The following is a 21,633-nucleotide window of genomic DNA, read 5'->3' as shown; positions in this document are numbered from 1 at the left end:
AAGAGCATCATGGTAAGCGTTGAACAACGATTGGCCCAGTGTTTATTGGAGAACGGCTCCAGAGGTACCCTGAGCATGGCGGAGTAAGTATTTGCTGTAGCTAGATGGCAGGGACCTTCGGTGGTCGGGTGAATATCATGCGGTCATATAGGGTTGCTGTGTGGTTCGGAATGGTATTTGAACACAGATCTCGTCAGTGATCATAATACCCACTTCGTAGTCTACAGGCAATAGGGATCCCTATGTGGAGACTGACCTGAACCAGTCTTTTCTTTGTCTTTTTGTTTTCGAAAGGATGGCAGTCTCGATATCGCAGCTATCGTTCGAGCACCACCGCGAAGCGTTGGGAATTGCGGAGTCCAAACCTCGCATCTCTTGGCGATTCGAGGGTGTTGCACCGAACTGGACACAGTCCGGTTATGATATTGAGATACTACGAAACGGCGTGCCACAGGTTTTCTCTGTTGACTCGTCCGACTCCATTCTCGTCCCATGGCCAGACACTGCTCTGGAGACAGCCGAGGAGGCTAGAGTCCGGGCACGAGCCCATGGAAATCAGGACCAAGCTTCTACGCCATGGTCTGACTGGGCGTCAGTCGAGCCAGGGCTATTGAACGAGACGGACTGGGGTAGCGCAATCCCAATTGCTGCTGACCGCGAGACTGAAGTGAACGGACCTAAGCGTCCGATATACTTTAGAAAGTCATTTGCGGTGGACAAAGAAATCGAATCTGCCCGGTTGTATATCACCGCACTAGGGGTCTATGAGGCTGAGATCAACGGACAAACAGTGGGCGACCGCGTTATGGCACCAGGGTGGCAATCATACAATAATCGACATGTCTACGATACCTATGATGTGACTGACCTTATCAAGCAAGGCAACAACGGAATCGGTGCTACCGTCGCAGAAGGTTGGTTCTCTGGCATGCTTAGCTTTGGTAACCAGTATAGGAATAACTACGGAGACACAATCGGTCTTCTTTCCTTACTTGTTGTTACACTGGAAGATGGTACCAAACTCGAGATCCCGACCGATGCATCTTGGCAGGCAAATACCGGTCCCACAGTGTCTTCTGAAATTTATAACGGGGAGACCTACGACTCACGGCTTGAGGCCCAGATTGCTGGATGGTCCTCGGGATCGTTCAACGGTACCAATTGGCTGGCAGTCAAGAAATTGCCCTCACTGAAAGGGAAGCTCACTCCCCCTGACGGCCCACCAGTCAGGAGGGTTGAGGAGGTTAAGCCTCAAAGAATCTTCAAGTCCCCGTCAAACAAAACGCTCATCGATTTCGGTCAGAACGTGGCTGGTAGGCTTAGGATTTCGGTATCCGGGCCGAGAGGCACAAATATCACTTTTCACCATGCTGAAGTCTTAGAAAACGGTGAACTTGCGCTTCGCCCGCTGCGCTTTGCCAAAGCCACCGACTCGTTTATTCTAAACGGGAATGGGATCCAAACTTGGGAGCCACGGTTCACTACTCACGGCTTTCGGTATGCACAGGTGGACGGGTGGCCGGAGACATCGACACCGCTGGACGGAAATTCCATCACAGCCGTCGTTGTTCACAGTGACATGGAACGTACTGGCTGGTTTGAATGCTCCCATGCGCTCCTCAATAAATTCCACCAGAACGTCCTATGGTCAATGAGAGGCAACTTCATTTCTATCCCAACGGATTGCCCGCAACGCGATGAGAGATTGGGGTGGACTGGAGATGCACATGCCTTTGGGCCTACTGCTGATTATCTCTACAATACCGCTGGGTTCTGGCGAAGCTGGCACCGCGATGTTTGGTCTGAGATGCAGGTAAACGGATCAATGAGTGTACCACCCTTTGTCCCTATTGTTCCGCCAAACGCAGACTCGAAGCAGGGAGCTGCGGCTGTCTGGGGCGACGTCACCGTGGCTGGGCCATATAACCATTATCAAGCTTATGGGGACCTGGATATACTCGCAGAGCAGTTTGCGCAGGCCCGGGGCTGGATTGATACTGGTATTCCTCGTGAAGATACTGGGCTTTGGGACAGAGACAGCTTTCAGTACGGGGACTGGCTAGACCCGAAGTCACCCCCAGACAACCCGGGTGATGCCACCACGGCCACCCACCTTGTTGCCGATGCCTATTTGGTGCGAATGACTGAGCTGCTTGTCAACATCTCCACTGCACTTGGCCATGGTGACTTGGCGACAAAGTACCGTGAACAGCACACCAACTTAGTCGACGAATTCCGGAAGGCATGGCTGACTAACGGCGCGATGGCTAACCGGACTCAAACAGCATATGCTTTGGGATTGCACTTCGGCCTTTTTACAACCGAGGAGGAGCGATCCGCGGCCGGTGATACCTTGCGCAGTATAATCGCTGACAATGACTACCTGGTTGGCACTGGTTTCGCGGGCACTCCTCCCCTAGGATTTGCTTTGGCTGAGATTGGCGCCACAGATGACTTCTACAGCATGCTGCTTCAAACAAAGGTCCCGTCGTGGCTATATCAAGTGGTGCAGAATGGAACTACGACGTGGGAACGCTGGGACAGCCTCTTGCAGAATGGGTCTGTCAACTCTGGCGAAATGACAAGTTTCAATCACTATGCCTTTGGGTCTGTTGCGGATTGGATTCACCAAGTTATTGGGGGCCTTGCTCCTGCCGAGCCTGGGTGGAAAACGATAAAGATTGCGCCCGTTCCGGGAGGTAATATTACCAGTGCCAACTCTCGCTTCATCAGTCCGTATGGTGAAGTCAGTGTCAGGTGGGAGCTGAATGGGGATAGCTTTGACTTGGAGGTCACCGTTCCGCCCAACACAAACGCTGTTATTACATTGCCGTATGGGAATGTGACGAGGGAGGTTGGGTCGGGGCAATATAAATTCCAAGTATCCAGGTAGTACTAGTAGTCCCAGTGGTTTTCGGACATGAATGGCGGTGGACAACATCCTAGCTATCCATATTTGCACTGCATTCCCCGTCAGGGTCAGTGAATATTCATAATGCCGAGAGCAGGTAATTCACATTGTAATTCATTTCTCCCATCCATATCCCAAATAGCTACTTATATCCACATCCATATAGTAGATGGCCATGATAATACCCAAAGCCTGCATCTCGTGTGAACTGCATATCTCGAATTACCCGCAAGGAAAAGACATAAATTTTAATACCAAAAGCCCGAGCACTCACGTACCGCACGAGCCAGGGATATTGTGAAGAATCAGTGTGAATGTTACATGTGTTCACTTGCTAATCCCAGATTGAATGGTGATAGAGTGACTCGCTTATAGTGACTTCCCACACTCTGTATTCCTCAGGCGCTGGGCCCTTGAACGTGTATAAAAACTTAAATATATGACTATATAACACTTGCTTCCACTACGATCCAGTAATAAGGTCCGTATGAGCGTTCTCTTCTATTGTGGACACATCCTCAGCGTTGCCTCGCAGGTTTCTACCTTACAGTTTCAACGGAAATGCGTACAGCTTGCTCTCGGTCGTTGGGTACACGCATCTCGAAATCCCCTTACCCGGGTCCTGTGAGTACTTGTAGAGGGTCAATACCGTACTTCTCCCGGCTATGGCAGCCCCCTTCTCGTGGCGCAGATCCGTTGCTGCGGTCTTGATTCCAATGCAAGCCAGCCTCCTCGAGTTTGATTAATTGTCAAAAGTGTGATATTACGCTATGTGCTGATGCGGGTGAGGTGGAACCTCTAACACCCCAGCCTTGGAATCAAGGCCAAAAGATGCAAGGGCGTTTAATTGTCTCTCAGAGATAAAAGATTTGCTCAGATCATGAAATTACAATGGACACTGATGATCCTCACAACAAGCGCCTCCCATCTATGGAACGTCTGCAAATGCAATGGATATTGAACATGGAGCAGATGATTAAAACATTGTGAACACGGCACTTGTACTGTTTCTTCAAGCCATTGAGAATCTCTGAAGCCGCGCAGTGTTGAATGGTCAATGAAGCGTGTTGTACTCAAGGCAACGTTTAATTCTGCCTCGTACACCGCGGAGACCGACGGGGCTTTATGGACACGGCTGGGCAGGAACCTTCGGGCCCTTCTAGAGGTCAAGAAAGTACAACAGGACCAAAGCGCATCGACAGATGCCAAAATCACTGCGCAAGAGGCTGCCGAGATGGTCGACTGGCTAAAGCAATCTCCCGGGGATGTGGAGACACGTTTAAATGGAAAGTGAGTTTTATCCAACTTCCAATTTATAATGGCAATTACTGACGTATGAAGCCGAGTCCTGATATCGCAAGACGCGCACCAAATATTTCTTTCTTTTGCCCAGGTAAACGGACAATATTATGACTATATCAAAAATGGTAACGTTGCAGGCGACCCTTTCCTGTCTATCCAGAAATGGGGCCCATGGCTGGTCAATAACAAGGGCCATATGAAGCACCTGGCCACTATATTGGCATCGTTGATTCTTTTACTCGAGAATTAATACAAGGCAGGTTTAGTTTTAACTAAATCTGCATCGTACCAGTTGCAACTCACATAGTATTATAGTCTTCTCCAATCAGTGTAAGCAGGTCATAAACATTTTTAACTAAACTACTATAAGAAATATACTGTTAGGCGGAGCGATGGCTGAACATCCGCTCCTGACAATGCATAGTTCCCGTCAATATTGGGGTGTTCCTGTTCTCGGGAATAGCATGTGCACTATTTCATGCCTGTCCTTCGAGTGGAAGAGTGCCCGAAAACAGGGCTTTGAAGTATTCATCCATCCAGTTGAAATCATTAACAGGCCCATCACTGACAGTCGGGTCCTCAGTAGTGTCATTCTGCTTGTCGTTGCTGGAAGCTTTATCCTTGTGTCCTATTCCAGGTAGACTGGGCAGCTTGGAAGCTATATCCTTGGCTGTCTCCATGGCGTTGTCCACGAGTTTCTTCCACTCACTTTCATCCTCTGACCTGGCAGTCTCTTTCAGGGCTTGCTCAGCCAGTCTAAAGCTCATGTCGGGGCCGACCTCATCCAGAGTCACTTGGTCGGGGACGAGCTCTGCTCCTACCTGGTCATCCAGGCGGTGGTCATTTCCTTCGACGTTACCATCTCCAACAACCTCCATATCAGCCTCCAGGATGACAATTTGGTCCTCTGGTCTCCCGGGATCCAAGGCCTTGCCAAGTCCATCGGCAGACTCGCCTATCAAGGCCTTTAGTTCATTGGCGATAAGAGCCTCTGAGTCCAGATCCACCTGTTCGTTGCCGGGTTCAGCAACCAAAGCAGCTACCTTCATTCCACCGGTGGGAGGACGGGAGAGAAACTTAGGACCGAGGGCAGTCTTCTCCCATCCATCTGGTAGGTATTCCCGAGTCTCCTTAGCGCTATCTTTGATAGCCTCCAGGAGCTTCAGCTGCAGATCCACCCCGGGACAGAGATTCCTCCAGGTATCCACGAATGAGTCCGGGTCAGCAATAGCCGTCCAGATCAACGGGAACGCAATAGCCGCAATTGGCCCAATGCCGGGGATGAAGCCGACAGCAATGGTCAAAGAGTTCTTCAAGAAGTTCTCCAACCAGTCCTGCTTTTGTGGGGCAGGCTTCCATTGGATACTCAGGCCAAAGTTTGCACGGGCAACCTGAGCCCAGTCAAAGTCTGTGTCGTCGTTAAAGCTTCGCTCGAGCTTCGGGCTTGCCACGATATCACTATCGACAATAATGATATTCTTCGAGGTAAAGGCATTTTGGGCACGTAGCTGGCGGGGTAGGGAGAGAAGATTCACAAGGCCGTTGATGTTGAACCCCACGGTCAAGCTGCCCCAATCCTGCAGACCGACTGTCTTCCTCAGGGTGACCGGCTTCCAGAACGTTTTGGGGTTGCTCGCATTGCCGGCGTGATGAAACATATTGACATTGGTGTCTGCTGCAGCAAGGTTGACATGCACAAAGGTGCAAAGTTCCGGATGGTCTTCGGATGCTTGGTGTGCTACTGGGATGTAGATGCCTCGGATATTGGTCAGGCGCTATTGAGATACAAAGCAAGTGGAGCAGTTAGCATCAACAACAGGTGACTGGGAGCAGCTGTACTGACATCAATGAAGACCCAGCCTTCCTGCCTCTTGGGCATCGGCATGATCATGAACCAGGACTAGAAAGCGGTTGTAAGTAAATTAAGGTCAGTAAACGACGAGAGACGTGCGAGGCTCACCTCCATAGCACCACCCTTCATCTGCGCCTGAAGCCGGTCGGCATTTGTGCAGAGATTGTGCTGCATACGGCGCTGTTTCCCTTTCGAGTAGTGCGACCCATAAACGAAAGGCAGCTGTGACCAGCTTCCGATGTAGGGGCCATTTGTCTTCGATATAATCGGCGGTGGCGTCCAATAACTCAGGTCATTCAGGTGGTATGTGGAACGCGGGTGCTTATGATCTTTGCGTGCGGCATCTCCCGTGTGAGTAGGCACATTCCAAATGAACTCAAGAAGGAAATGGCCATAGAAGTGGTCCGCACGGTCGGCTTGGTAGTAGTTCTTGTTGCTGGAGTTCAATGCGGAGCGCTTGAAGAAGCACTCGCCTTCGGGGTACGCCAGAGCCATATTTCGATGTCAAACTTTCAAGTATAGACAGTACGGAAAATGTAAAGGCTTTTAATTTGTGATGTGCTAGAGTTTCTTCTTGAGCATGAGAATCAATGCCTGAAGAGAAGAACTACTCGGGTTTGAAGGTTACCTTTTATACTCATCCAGCCGCCATCTCCAGAGGCTTTGCCCATGCTACAGACGTCATTAACTCCTCTTTTCTTGTTCACATGGATGGCAATGACATGGTCTCGATGTGCGGTATACTATTGTGTGATCGATGCCGTCAACTGAAATGTCTCCTTCCACTCTATAATTCGTCGGTACGACGTCAAACTCCGGTATACCCCCTAGGGAAACAGGTTTGTGGTGCAGATTACGGTGATGAAACATCGCTACACTGATTCTATCATAATAACCCCTCCTAATAATAGTAGACCCGCATGGAGTCTCCTATCTACTGAAAGGGATCATTGGCCGTCACAGCATACTATCCCTACCATCTTGAAAATACATCCCCACTCGTAAATGGGCCAGGTGCTCTAGATTTATAAGGTGGCGACATGAAAAATTAGCCTACTTTGTATTAGCACCACTTCATCGTATACGATACCACTGACACCCTCAGAACTACTAGCCGCCGAAATAGGCATATTCGTGCAGCACGGAGTATGTGATAGACCAGTTTCAATGTAGAATAAAGTATCATTGAACTTTATTGTATAATGTCAGTTTCCTGCTAATCATCAGCTTGACGAAAACGAATTCTAAATACGTGGCAAAGTTTTCCCTCAGCGGAACTGAGACATGCATATAACCCCTGCACTCTTATCACAAGTAAAAGTTCAGACCCCGCCCCAAGCCCGACTTGTGTTCATCTCGCCAGCTCTATTGTGGGGTCATACGATGCTCTTGTACCCCTCAGTCCTGAAGTTGTTTGATTCCAGTCGTGGCCATTCATTGATTGTTCGAAACGTGAATGCGGGGCCCATGTCCCCTAGAGGTCTCTAGCAAATAAGTCTCCCCCTGTCCGCTCATTATAGATGGACCAATTAGTTATCTCATCTGAGGGGCAGTGACGAAGCAAAAGGGTCTCCTTGCCTACATGGATGGAGACTCGAGAGGGATATCTTGGTATCCCAATGGCATCAGTGGCAACGACTCATGGGACGATTGCCATTCTATTATCCAATCACGGCACCCTATCGTGTTAGAAATCACGTAGTATGTAGTAATTCTCACAGCTCTTTAGCAGATCAAGGGTATCATGTTCCACTTGTAGTCGCGACATTTCATCGATTTGGCACCGGGGGTTCGGCCGGCCGAGCGGGATACTACATAGAAAATCGACAAGCTTTGATCGATCAATAACATGGGTACCTCGGTAGTATGCATTGCGTCCTAGCTATGGATATTGTACGATCTCAGTGGGCCAATACCTCCGGGCCACTGGGGATACATATGTGGTTTATACTTCGGGCCAACTTGAGTTATCAATCGTTTGGATGGCTTTTACCCTTCGCTAATTTCATGTCCAAAAGATCGCAGTAACAACACTATTCTACCTCCAACATGTGACAGGAGTACGATGGAACATAAACCGGTCAATTCACCTCCTGATGGAGTTCAATCTAGTCTGGTGCACCTTCTGCTTCCAATACATCAGCTTATCCTCCCCAATCCTCTCGGAAGATTACATTTAAAACAAATCTAAGTATCTTATATCGAATACTATACAGGATCCATGGTCTTAATTATCTCCGGACAAGTTTCTCATTTACATTTCCTACAGTAAGTCGGGCCCTGTTTCAGTATGAAGGACCCCGTCGCAAAGATCTATTGCCTAAAATAAGACATTTGCATTGTGTACAATTACTGTGTTGTACATTTACCATCGCTTTTAGTCTATGTATGTACATGTACATACCAACAAGGCCCAGGTCCCACACCTAAATCTAAGCAAATCCCCCAAACCCTCCACACCAATGCCGTTTTCTGTGAGCGCCTCACTTAGTCCTGGTAGCAGTGAACAAAGGTCTCAGTCAGGAAGCTGCCGGTAGAGGCGCAGTTCGGCCCTTTCCAGAACTCATAGACACAACGGCCGACCTTTGCGTTGCCATTGTTGGTGTCGACCACGTCAGCGTACCATGTTCCATCGGAGCGGGAATTATCCATCGGACAGTTACCCCCGTTGCGATCTAGAGCGTCGCTTAGTACACAACCTTCTCGTGTGGTTCACAAAATACATACCAAGCTCATAACCATTGGGTACACCAGCACCAACAATAGCCATGTGACAGAAATTTGGCATCTGGCCGTTCTGTCCAGGGCAGCCGCCGGACCCATCCGACGGGTTCAGTCGGGTTGCATCACACTGGTTCACGCCCTTGCCGACAATGGTATAGTAACACATACCCAGCGAGCCAGGGTTTCCCCAGGTGCCGGCGAGGCCTTCGCCGGAGTAGGATCCCAGCCAGAAGTCGTCGAGGCTAAGGACTGTGGTAGGTGCCATTGCCATGGCGAGGCCGAGGAATGCCTTCTTGACGAACATTTCTTTCGGTGGAAATTGGAGCGGATGGATAGGGTATGAGGAGAGATTGACGATGATTGCTTCTATGAGGAAGAATTGCTCCTGAGTGCGAAGATATCAAGGGATTATGGAGGTCTACAGCATGCCTTATATAGCTTTTCGGACAAGGCAATGCTCGCTTGTTCGGCTAATTTGGTGTTCATGGACGGAGACCCTGGAAGACCGCTTTGCCGATTCAAGGGCCTCCCCGTGGCTATCTCACTCTGGAATACAATCCGGGTTGCCGGGGAGCTCCATAATCTCTATACCATGCCATCCCCAGCCCCCACGTACGAGTTGGAACTCACGTTGGTTGCATCCTGAATGAACTTATCCCAAGTTGCACATGAGTAAAGATACATACTTGGGGTAGTATGCCTTCAAAATTCCCATTCATTCCTCAAACTATCAACAATGGAGATGACCACATCCGTGTATGCGGATTGTTGAGGTGTGTTATTTCACAAAAGCTTTCTCACCATTGTATACTCATATGCCACCGTAACATATCGGGTCCATTTACTACTGGACGGCTAGCAGCTTGGGACCGACTTGAGGCGTAAGTATTTGAGACATGTTAGGTTGGGGGCGATATCGATCCTATATCGGCAACTATGGCGAAGGATTCTAGATTCATCAGGCGACTATACATCAGGACAAGACCGGTATGGTACATACATACCACCATGCATGACCTTTAGATTCAGCCCTGAGAAAACTATCTTTCTCTCAATAGGGTACCTTGAACAGCTAATAATGATCTTTTACTGTGGCACGCTATCATCGGTAGCCTGGATGTCGGGAATACGCACCCACCGACCATATCCCCCATTCAATGGAGCCTCTGGGATGTTTTCCCCATATACAGCCACTATATCAGCCTTCCAAGGGTCAGGCAAAATTACCGCTATTCCAACGCAACTTATGGAGGTGGGACTTGAGTCTATAACATCCTGAGGAAATGGGGGCTCTAGAGTTACTCCGGAGTACTTCCGTTATTATTGGAATCAAAGGGGTTTAGATCTGGGGCTCGGGTAGCAAAATTTATCCTGAGAAACAAGGAAAACAACCAGGGAACCCACCCTGCCAATGAACGATTGCAATTAACCTGGACACTTTGATTGGACAACGCTTATGCCGCATTGGGTTAGGCAGTGGCTGAGGATTACTGCTTCAGGAAACATGCAACCTTTTCTGGTAATGAAGTGGGCCCTAGTGTAATCACGTGTATGGTTGGTCTTGTGATCTGGATCGAGCAGTATCTTCAGGTCTATCTTTTTAAACTGGGTCTGTATTCGTGTTTTCGGTAACTATGAACATCGTAGAGTTATTCCGCGGGGAAAGTTCAGAAAGAGAACGACCCAGTTACATAACTAGTAGTAAAAAAAGACCATGCCGAACAATTGCAACGGCCATTCAAACTCGGAATTTGCAGACTTTGTAGGTAAACTGCCACTAACACTGGCAATAGCCACAGCCTCGGTGCATACCTTCTAGTCGGGCTTACAAGGCTACTAGTATATTGGTGGGCCGTCAGTGGGGGTTAATAAGCTATCTCTTTGTGATTGGGCAGCTCGTATAGAATGAGTGTTCTATAGATGATCTAACAGACTAGAACAGAAAGGGATAAAGAAGCTATGCGCGATATAGGGCTGTCCAAATTGATACGGGGCCAGAGCCTCAGCGTGATGAGCAATACTATGCACTGAGAACCCTTGGAATTGTTTGGAATATATCGGGCCGCGAATTGGTTACCCAAGGTGGTAGGCAGAGTCATGCGGATCTGTGCAACTTGATCGGTCTTCACTAAATCCACACCGATATCTATACGACTACAATGATGTATCATAACAGTAACCATATTGTTCAAGGAGAGCATTAGAATGGACATGTGGGTTGGGGTGTATCAGATCTCTAGGATTCGAGACAAACAGTTGGCCTAAAGCTTCTAACCAAAGCAAGCTTTGGAGGGGCCTTGGCACTTACTGACACGGATTCATTGCGGACAGTCACCACGTGACCAGGATACAACAGGCTGGTTTAGCAACGAAGTCCCTGAGGTAGACATGACACAATAAATGGCCAAGAAGATTAATATCAAGGATAGGCAATCCCGAAACCTTCATTCCCGCTTATCTGTGTTCTGAATGAGCTTCAAGTGTTCATGATCAAATATAGAGAACGGATCCATCATCTGCATGGGCACAATATATATTTCCATGAATGAAATATCAAGATATCTGTTTTCGGCATGTCCACACCAATATCGTTGTACCTATTGTTATAAGTTATTTCACCAGCCAAACACACTCTGAGGAATACATCAATAAGAAGACCTCAGAACTCCCATTGTACATGCTACCTAGCAGAATGTTGTCTTTGATCCTCATCGCGCATCAAGAAGTTGCCAAGAGATGGGCTTGGGTTCGGCCCGGTGCGAAGAAAGTCGGTGATTTATGCCGAGTGGGTTGAACCTCAGGAGCCTTAATCCGGTATCCTCGTCCGGCTCAAAAGTACTTTGGCAATCCATAACCGTGGGACCGGATGATTACGTCGATCTCATCTATCTCAAACGTCGCGTCCATATTTATTCCGTCCTTTTCTACGCTATTGTACGCAAAGAATAGAACAGGTTCGATCTTTCTCTTCAGAACACTGGGGTCTAAAGGTATACCAACGACATAAACCACCAGCATGAACATGCCTTTATCATAGGTCTTGCTCGAAAATCTTTCTTTTTTAATGATCCATCCATCCATCTTTTTTTATTATTAATTTTTGAATTATTTTTGTGCTAGCTGGAAGGTTGTTAACACAATTACATATAAACATCAATGGTAGACGGCATCAGGATGTTCCATCCGCCGATCGCAGTTTGCTGATCAATCCAGATAAGCATTCTGGCCTTGCAAAGAGACGTTCTCGAAAAATTCAGCCCTGCAATCGTCTCGCAGTAGTCATTCTCTAGAAGGAAATGATCATCTACATGGAATCTCGTCTATATAGCTTAGCCTGATGCTGCCACGCGTCTCCGATTTTTTTTCAATGTGCCAAGAAAGCCACCCACTCGTATACGTACGGAGCTCCCCGTCAACGCGTTATCTACACGCCTCACACAAACGCCACTGAAAATACTGGCTCAATGGCAGTACCTTGATACTAACGACATGGATAGATCCGCGATCGAAAAGAGCAATGGATGCAGAAGGTTGGCTAGTACATATACCGTTTCTTAGTGTATGTACCCGTATCGCACCCACAGTTCAGCCACACGTTTCATCTGGAATTAATCTGTTCATATCCTTACGGCTCTTGGAATAAATGCTGACATCTCATGGTAGGATTGGAGCTGTTCGAATACATGAACGCTCTGAGATGCAAAGATGCCAGTCAAGTCCCACATTGGCAGCAATTTTCTATGAAGGGTCATGCGAAGTGATAGTTGAACCTGGCCCGTGTATATCGCAACTACGAAATACGCAAGCGGAGATAATGTGGTGTGGATTCCCGGATGGAGTCCGATTCATCATCTACCCACACCAATGCCAATATAGGCTTGCAATCATGGTTTCCCATGCCAAGCCCGCAACGCGCTGGTATGAGGCATGGAAGATTTGAAAGGGCATTCGGAGTTTGCAATGCTAGGAAGGGGAAGTATAAAGCAGATGATACTTCCTTCTGATGGCATTTAACATGACCCATATTTCTTCTTGACAATTGTCATCCGTTCGTTCTCTTCATCACTCCGGCGTGCCCAGACGCCTGTCACTCGTTAAGCCATTTTTCTATCCAAGTTTCATCATGAAATATTCGATCTTCAGCGCAGCACTGACTCTGGCAGTCAGTGTATCTGCTGCTGCTTTCCCAAAGGTGTCGTCTAACATTGACAAACGGGAAATTGCCAGCCAGATAATCCCCGAGTACTTCACCGGTAGCTGTAGCAAAGCGAAGATGACCATCCGTAAGGAGTGGCGTCATCTGACTGCGAACCAGCAGAACAAATTTCTCGATGCTGTGCAATGCCTGATGGACAAACCTGCCAAATCCGGGCTGACGGCTACTACGAGTCGGTTCAGTGACCTTCAAGCTCTTCACCGTGGAATGACCAATACTGCATATGCGGATATCATTCACCATGTTGTAAGTCGACCCCTCCTTGTCCTCACCATTGTATCTAACCATTATGTGGAAAGGGCCAATTCCTCCCGTGGCACCGCTACTACATGCACATCTACGAGACCTTACTCCGAGATGAGTGCAGCTATACTGGACCCATACCGTACGTTCACCAGGTTTGCTTTCTCCTATTTCCCGTATACTAAGCTGCGTTACAGATGGTGGGACGAACAGAAGGATGCCGACAGTGGTAATATGTGGCAGTCATCCATGTGGGGACCAGATGCCTTTGGCGGAAACGGTACCGGATCAGACCTCTGTGTGACTGACGGTCGTTTCGCCAACTACACCTTGCACATTGGTCCTGGCGACGAAGACACCGACTATTGTCTGCGCCGTGCATGGGACAACGAGAACGCGATTGCCAATGCGAACAGCACCGCCCTCAACAACTGTAACGCTTACAACACTTTCTCACCCTGGTGGGATTGCATTTCCAACATTCCCCATAAGGGTGTGCACACCTACATCGGCGGTGTGGTGCGTATTAACTTCTGAAACCTTGCAGTGTATTTACCCCTTGCTAACTAAGTCACCTTTTAGATGGCCGATATAAAGTCCTCCCCCGGTGACCCGATCTTCTTCATGCATCACATGTACATTGACCGTGTTTGGTGGAAGTGGCAGAAGGAGGATCCTATCAACCGTCTCTACGATATCAGTGGTCCTACCTTGAACCACACTGCCAATGTTGAACCTGCCGGTGGCTGGCAGAATGCAACCCTTCACTACGAGTTGTCGTCCTTCAACATCAAGCCTAATGTTACTATTGGGCAGGTGATGAACACTCAGGGTGGATACCTTTGCTACGGGTATGACTAAGTCTACTATGCCTAAATGCATGGCAATTTCAGGCAATTGAACTTAGCATCCACTAAGAATGCTGAATTGCAAGAAGCCGCTATATACGGACAAGTCTCGAATGGGTGAACAATTATGGTAATTGCCAAGACAGCTACTCAGGTCATCGCTGAATGTGCAGGGGTAGATATACCACTTCCTGGTATGTTTCATGGATCGGAAGATGAGTCCAGAGGACCTTTGTCGTGTTGCTTCATTGTTGGAACCAACAGTGTTTACTGTTCACGTGGAGTACGGATGCAGAGTGTCGTCGAAGTCCTTCGAGATCATAAGCTGATTAAAGGTCCTGCATCGGTTCCCGAATGAACTTTTACCTTTTCATGAATCTATTTTTAGGATGACAGTATGTAACGGCAATAGTCAACTGCCCCGGGATTATGTCTTAAAATGGCTGTTTCAAACACAAAGCACTAAGTGTGGCCATACATACGCAGGGCTAGGTGCTCATAAGTAATGGGTAACTTTCAAAAGGCTGACCGGAAGTGCTATAACTTTCGCTCCGTCTTTTATAGCGTTCCACATCGTTTGTATTATGATTCAGACCTACTACGAGACATAATCCTATTGACGTCTCTTCTAGAGTTGCTTTTCCACGGCCGAGACACGTGAGAGTGACAAGATTCGCATGAAATGCTTGCAGGTTGATAAAAGCCCTGCCTGCCCTATCCAGCCAGTAAAGCAACCCATCATTTACAATGGAAATTTCCAGAGTAAAGCCCTCTCCAATTGACTGCTGTCAATGAAGGCATTCGAGGTCTATTCTTTGGTAAGCCTCAAGTATCTACATACATCCCCTTGCTATATCGTCGAGTTTTTCAATCATAATATCGGTGGTCGCTATTGCTCTTTCAAATTCCTGAGATACCGTTGTGGGCCTTGTCGATGTACAGACCTTTGAATTGGAAGAGTTCTTGATCGAGCAGATGCCTGCTTACGCCACACTTTCACTTATATAGGGAAATGGTTAGGATGGGGTATCATTCCGCGACGTTCCAAAGGGAAATAATTTCTATATATAAGGGGTTCTATTCTTCCTCTTCAGATACGGCAAGAACAAACCATTGTTTAGATCTTCGTTTTATTCCAACAGACTGGATCTTCACTGGGCTTTTTGCCTATTTGTCCTCACACAGTTGACAGGTTGCCTACCCTGCATAGCACCTTTTTCGAAGCAGGTTCCTGATGTAGCATGCTAGGAACGGTGACTACTAGGCTTTTAAAAGTCCCACTGTAGTTTCAAGCAACTCTTCCTACACTTGTTGATCATGTGATTGGTATATGTGTGTACGAGGAGGCGACTTGCAATTTTTACCAGCTGCAGCCATAAGAACGGTTGTATCCCCAACTTAACATACCGTGGCGAGGGGTGACGAGTAACGCCAAACATATTATCTTTCCCTTATTATAGGTACTTCTATGGTTCTGCTGTTGGCTTTGGGGGCATATTAAGGAAAGCCGAGGTTTGACTGAGGCCATTTTTCAAAAACTTCGCATTTTATAAATCTATGTACGAATCATAAACTGCAAGACCATAATATTTTAACGCCATATTGCATAAAAAAGACAGTAGGCTTGGTCATTGTGAGCTTTGGCCAGTGCTCACTATGATAATTGAACACAGGCACTATCGTCGGTTACTTCATCTAGCCCGGGATCGCGTCATTGACGAACTCAATGATACAAGAACTAGTAAAGCTACTACCGGCAGATATCTTATCAGAATCTGTATACGCTCGGCAATATCGGATAGACTGCATTTTAGCTGCATCTAAGCGAGATTAATAATTGCTCAGACTTTATGCCAATGGCGTTATCAATCAAAATACGCCGTTCGGACGATCCGAAGTCACAATAACCAGCGGGGATGATGAGAAGGAAAGAGAATCGTAGAGCTATAAGTATCAGCATAATCCAATGCCTGGAATGTAGAATATTGTATTGACAAGGGAAACAACTAGCCTGCATTTAACACTGAAGGGCTTGTTTACTGCTACAAAATGGGGTCGTTCACACAAGTTAGTCTACTGCTAGCAGCAGCAGCAAGCTTGCCCTTCAGCTCTGCAGATGGACAATATCGTTCTCGTCCAGACCTCACAGTCCCCAAGCTGAATATAACTGTGCCGGCGTCTGACGCCAATGGCACGGAGTATGTTTTTGTTGCCCCCTACGCCAACACCATCCAACAGCCTGGAGCTTATATCTATCGAAAGGACGGCGATCTTGTGTGGTCCGGCATTGGGTACTATGCAGGGTTTGTAGGCAACTTCCATCCTACTACATACAATGGGAAGACTGTCCTTCAGGCCTTTCAGGGGTCGATGGACCAAAACCACGGGGAGGGTGTTGGCCAACACGTGCTCCTTGACCAAAATTATGAGCATGTAAAATCTACCAAAACTGGCAACCACCACATTCCGTCTATTCACGAGTTTACTGTCGTCAACGGCGAGACTGCGCTTGTGGAAATCTACCTTCCGACCATTGCAAACTTGACAGAGTACGGTGGAAATTCGTCACAGCAGTGGCTTGGAAACGGGCTCTTTCAAGGTTTGTTACCCTCGGACAGTATCAAGTGTGCACACATGATTGACCAGAGAGCAGAATTTGATATCGCAACTGGAAAGCTGGTGTTTGAGTGGAATTCCTTGGACTATCTCGATCCTGCAGGTGAGTTCCACTCTGCCCTATCTATCTAAATACCGCGACTCCTTCTCACTGTATGACATCTAGATTCCCTGAACCCATTGGGCGGATCCGCTAGCAACAGCGGACTCTCGTCAGCCCAAACCTGGGATTACGTTCACATCAACAGCGTTGACAAAGACGACGATGGCAACTACCTCGTTTCTTCGCGACACTTCAGTACAATCTTCAAGATCAACGGAACCGACGGCTCCATCATCTGGCAGCTGGGCGGCAATCATTCGACATTTACTCACGATTTCACATTCGGATTCCAGCATGACGCCCGTTGGCGATCACAATCCGACAGCATCGAGGTAATATCTTTCTTCGACAACTCAGGCAACGGTCACATCACTTTCAACAACGTCTCCAGAGCCTTGTTTGTCCAGCTCAATCACACGGATAATACCGCAACTGTCCTGCGAAAAGCCACTGCCCCTTATGAGCTGCAGGCTAATTCTCAGGGTAACGCCCAATTGCTTTCGAACGACAACCTATTTGTTAGCTGGGGGTCGGCAGGCGCCTTCACGCAATTCAGTGCTGACAATAAAATCCTTTATCATGCGTTTATCGAAGACGCGGTCAGTTACCGTGGATTTCTAGCTAATTGGACTGGGACACCGAGTGAAGCTCCGGCTCTGGCGGCCTATGTGGATTCGGCCAATACAACTAGGTTGTATGTTTCGTGGAATGGAGATACGGAGACCAAGGCCTGGAAGTTCTACCAGGTTCAAGAAGGTGGTGACTCCAACGAGGCGCAGTATCTTGGTGAGCAAGCCAGAACATCATTTGAAACAACTTTCCTCAGGGAGAGCGAGTACCTTCCTACAAGCGATGTGAAATATTACGCAGAGGCTATTGGCAGTACTGGCAATGTCCTTGTGAGGACCTTGCCATCTACCGCAGTCGGCTTTACCGACATTACTAGGAAGTGATGGAACAGGTTCCTTAGAACTTGGCATGTGATTAGCAGAATACGATGGACCTTCTGGTAGTAAAACATGATAGGTAGTTGAGAGTATATGCAGGCAGACATGTCTTAGCATCAACATACTATATTACATCCAGAGAGGTACTTCAGTGAAGCAGAAGCTCGGGGAAATGGGGTATCATGGCATTCAAAATGAATTGCCTCAAATGGAAGCTCAACGTCTGGAAGCATTTGCTATCAACGACGAGCGAATGGATGCGACAGGGTACGCACACCGTGACGTACTCTTTTGGATGTAGTCGTATGCAATTAGTTTGGGTTCGGTCTCAATATCAATATATAAACTTTTGGCCGGGCTTAATGAAGTTCTCAGGAATTCCATGCCAGGTATCGGTATTAGCGTATATCAGGGGTACGTAGATCCAAGACTAGAAAGCCCACGTCAGTCATACTGGGGGAGTAATCTGGGAAGGATGAGTTCAGATTAAAGGCTATTTGGACCCGGATGATGTGTTCCATAACCGACAGGGCGTACTGCCGGCATAACAAAGTGCAACCTATATCTCCCAAGGAGCTATGGATATACGGATATCATTTGCCGCTGATGGAATGACCTCATTACCAAGGTCCATGTCCGAATCGGCAAGATAGTGACATGGCGATGCCAATTTAGACTGAGCATTTCAACGAATAAAAGGGCACTTTTATCGGTCTCACAGCAGAGCTCTCAACACAACCTGAACGGACAATGTGTGACAACCAAACCATGTCAAAAGTGGTGCTTCTACATTGACTGATGCCGCGAGTCATTTTCCATGGAGATACTGTCGCCTGGTCGAGCCCATGATCCTGGTCCCTAACGGGGGGAAACCAAGTACTTGATCTTGTTTGGGTTGTGCTGCCGGGAGTCCACTTCTCCTCAACCATTTCGTCTCGGTTCTTCGTCATAGAGATTAAAATCACTACTTTCACCTCTGTCTCAGATCTTCCAATCCATACGCCTGCGTCAATTGGCAACTGGGCCAGACTTTCAGACAAACCGCATTCCACAATGGGCGTTGGCCATTTTGTAGTTCTTCTCGGAGAGAGAGAGATCGTGGGCGAATACATCCGTCTGGCTCCTTCTTAACATTTCCATCCGTGTAAGTTTTGCTGCCGATCGGAATCAAGTCGCTGTGAACGCCCATTCTGCAAATTTGATATGCAATCTCATCTTCAAACTATCTCCCGGCAACCTGATGAGGCCCGCATGGGATTCGAATAATCATCCGACGGGTTGGCATTATATGTTATGCGGCACTTGCATCCAAATACACCACAACGGTTGTATACTGACGCTTCCACAATCTCGGGCGTCACATTACTCGCCAGTATATACAATCCTCCGTTGTCATGGCTGATCCCTTTTTTGATACACTGCTTGATACTTGCAGCGGTAGGTCTGATAACCTGCGGGGTATTCCGTGGAAGCGTGACGATTGACAATAGGCTTGTGACCGTCTTGCCCTGTGCTGCAAGTCATAGTGCCGGTACAGCTCTGGACTCTGGATGTAGATATCTTACTTCTTCAAGAATCGTCTATCTCTCATCAGGTCTGAGGTGATGTCGCCTTTTCTTCACAGCGGGTCATTGAGTGATATATCATACCACCAGGAGGATAGCTCTTGGGAATATTCACCATGTCCTACATCATACATACTCCTACATTATGGTATGTCTTCAGCTGCTGTGTTATCGGATTAAAAGCATACCCCACTGAAGGAGACCGCGTGTAGCTGGCTTTCCCTGAATATTTGCTTGATAGTGGGTATCAAGATCGGCACAGCCTCATGGGTCCCTCAGCCGCACTCGTAGTCATAGTGGCGAATACTAGACGGTAATTACCCCCCACCTGGTTTATGTCCTGTAATGACAATACACCTTCTTAGGTATTCTAACTTCACCTCCTGGATAATACACAAAAAGAAGGGAAAGGAGAGAGAAAAGAAAAAGAAACCAAGGGAGAAAACCACAGTGCGTATACAGAGAAGAAACAGAAGACGGTTAGAAATAGTGACGCTGGGAGAATACCAAGTGAACTATCTTCAATCCATTATCTCGTACCAGGAACTGCCGCAAGACATGGGGAATTCTGCGATACATACATGCAAGGTTCAAGGATCGACATGTAGGCAACGTGATTCAATCGAGATCGTCGGACAATATAAATACTTCGATGCCCCTCACCTTCCCTCCTTCACCTTTTCCTATTCCCCTTCCCTTACCAGCTGTGTAACCTTCTGCGTTTGAGGCACAGTCTAGTCCCAAAAGAACATCTCGTTTCGCTCACAACAAAAGAAAATCAAAGACAAATATGCCTGTCACACTTACAGTTGCAAAGCACGGGGCAGAGCATTGGAGGGCGGAAAAGGCCACCACCGCGGAGGAATTGCTCAAAGGAACATCTGCGAGAGATTACAGACGCTCCAAGAGACTGGTCCAGAGTTCTTTCGATGAGAACCAGGTCGACGGGACGCACATCCTACAGGAAAGCCATATTTCACCATCAGAAAATGGCCTGGTCCGGGCAGTCTGGGCGGCCTACAGCAATCATCATCATCTTATTATCCGTCCCGAAGATGTCTGGTTCGCCATCCTATCCCAACTCGGCTTCTACGTCAACGCACACGCGGAAGAACTAAGATCGTACTTTGTTTCACATGAGGGACAGAAAGAGCTGATAGTCAAGAGTGCGGTAGCAGACTTTGGGCGTCTGGCAGTCGCGATGACAGAGCAGATCCAGGCAAACGTCAAGGACCCTGAGCTGCGGGAATGGATCATGCCTGCATTCAGCACAACTACCCCATCTGACACAATAGTGTCTGCCATTCTGATGATGGGCGCCATGCAGAAATACTTCTCCTATACCATGATGCTCTTGTGCGGTATCCCCACCGTGACGTTGCTCGGCGAGCGAGAGGACTGGGCCATATTACTATCAAAACTTAGCAAGATTCATGAGTTGGGGGAGGAACCGACACAATTTGCAACCCTTCTCCGGCCGGTTCTGGAGCACTTCATCGCATCGTTTGATAGCCCGTCTTCTCTCAGTGTGCTCGACTTCTGGGGAAGGTCTGTCCATCACCAAGGCGGCGGTAGTGGCCCTACCTATTTGTCCGGCTGGATCACAGCATTTTGCTTTTGGAATGCTAGTGGCGAGCCCCTCTATCATAAGGACTCGGTGGGCCAAGGTCATGGCTGTAATATCGATGGTGTCGGGTATCACCGTGTGGACACAGATTCGATTCCTTCGGGTTTCAACACTGTTCCCGTGAAAGTTAACGACAACGGCCATGAATATCACACCGTGATGGTCGCCGGTCTGGTCGGAATCCAAGCCTCAACAGGACCAAGTGCTGAGAGCCCGAACAAGGAAGCTGGATCTTTGAATACTATTCAACCGGTAACAGGATGGTGGATGTATGAGATCGACTCAGCAGCGGAGGAAGCACGGCAGAAGGAGAAACGTGACCTTCAAGCTGAAATGGACACTATAAAAATGCATGCCGATTGGCATAGTGATACCAAGCTCAGCGATTGTTATTGGACGCTGTTCAGCATGCATCGGAAATTAGAAGAGTTCTGAGGTCTATGCGGTTAGACCTTTTATCACAAAGGATACTGCACCACGGAAAGGTGTACCCGGAAGCTTTCATTAAACCACAGTATGAAAACTGCTACTTGCTCCTGTATGTAGTTATCAATAAAACAGATTGATCTTCCTCAGTTGTCTTGGATTGCTCTACAACATGTTCCTATGATAAATCGCCAATACTGAGCGTGGTGGCTGTACTTTTAGAGCGTGGTTAGTATTAAAGGGCCGTAGGAAA

General features: G+C 47.8%; 6 protein-coding genes across 6 annotated transcripts; 4 read left to right on the top strand and 2 right to left on the bottom strand.

Annotated features, from left to right (window-relative positions):
- Positions 1-295: 295 nt before the first annotated feature.
- ANOM_000549 (glycoside hydrolase family 78 protein) lies at positions 296-2,893 on the top strand (the record flags this gene model as incomplete). The annotated part of the gene is made up of 1 exon (XM_015545807.1): positions 296-2,893. One exon carries the CDS (start codon positions 296-298, stop codon positions 2,891-2,893), a length of 2,598 nt encoding a protein of 865 aa, XP_015412039.1.
- Positions 2,894-4,689: 1,796 nt separating this feature from the next.
- On the bottom strand, positions 4,690-6,560 carry ANOM_000548 (uncharacterized protein; the record flags this gene model as incomplete). The annotated part of the gene is made up of 3 exons (XM_015545806.1): positions 4,690-5,988; positions 6,057-6,113; positions 6,174-6,560. The coding sequence occupies 3 exons, from the start codon at positions 6,558-6,560 to the stop codon at positions 4,690-4,692; spliced, it is 1,743 nt and encodes a 580-aa protein (XP_015412038.1).
- Positions 6,561-8,552: 1,992 nt separating this feature from the next.
- ANOM_000547 (uncharacterized protein) lies at positions 8,553-9,093 on the bottom strand (the record flags this gene model as incomplete). Its single annotated transcript, XM_015545805.1, has 2 exons — positions 8,553-8,740; positions 8,793-9,093. 2 exons carry the CDS (start codon positions 9,091-9,093, stop codon positions 8,553-8,555), a joined length of 489 nt encoding a protein of 162 aa, XP_015412045.1.
- Positions 9,094-12,912: 3,819 nt separating this feature from the next.
- On the top strand, positions 12,913-14,109 carry ANOM_000546 (tyrosinase family protein; the record flags this gene model as incomplete). The annotated part of the gene is made up of 4 exons (XM_015545804.1): positions 12,913-13,251; positions 13,305-13,390; positions 13,446-13,767; positions 13,831-14,109. 4 exons carry the CDS (start codon positions 12,913-12,915, stop codon positions 14,107-14,109), a joined length of 1,026 nt encoding a protein of 341 aa, XP_015412044.1.
- Positions 14,110-16,145: 2,036 nt separating this feature from the next.
- Positions 16,146-17,768, top strand: ANOM_000545 (arylsulfotransferase family protein; the record flags this gene model as incomplete). Its single annotated transcript, XM_015545803.1, has 3 exons — positions 16,146-16,695; positions 16,750-16,815; positions 16,879-17,768. 3 exons carry the CDS (start codon positions 16,146-16,148, stop codon positions 17,766-17,768), a joined length of 1,506 nt encoding a protein of 501 aa, XP_015412047.1.
- Positions 17,769-20,117: 2,349 nt separating this feature from the next.
- ANOM_000544 (DUF4419 domain-containing protein) lies at positions 20,118-21,389 on the top strand (the record flags this gene model as incomplete). Its single annotated transcript, XM_015545802.1, has 1 exon — positions 20,118-21,389. One exon carries the CDS (start codon positions 20,118-20,120, stop codon positions 21,387-21,389), a length of 1,272 nt encoding a protein of 423 aa, XP_015412046.1.
- Between the last annotated feature and the right edge of the window lie 244 nt (positions 21,390-21,633).

Source organism: Aspergillus nomiae (assembly GCF_001204775.2).
Source record: "Aspergillus nomiae NRRL 13137 chromosome Unknown contig00005, whole genome shotgun sequence".
NCBI classification, from domain to species: Eukaryota; Fungi; Ascomycota; class Eurotiomycetes; order Eurotiales; family Aspergillaceae; genus Aspergillus; species Aspergillus nomiae.
This window is presented reverse-complemented; position numbering and strand designations above follow the sequence as displayed.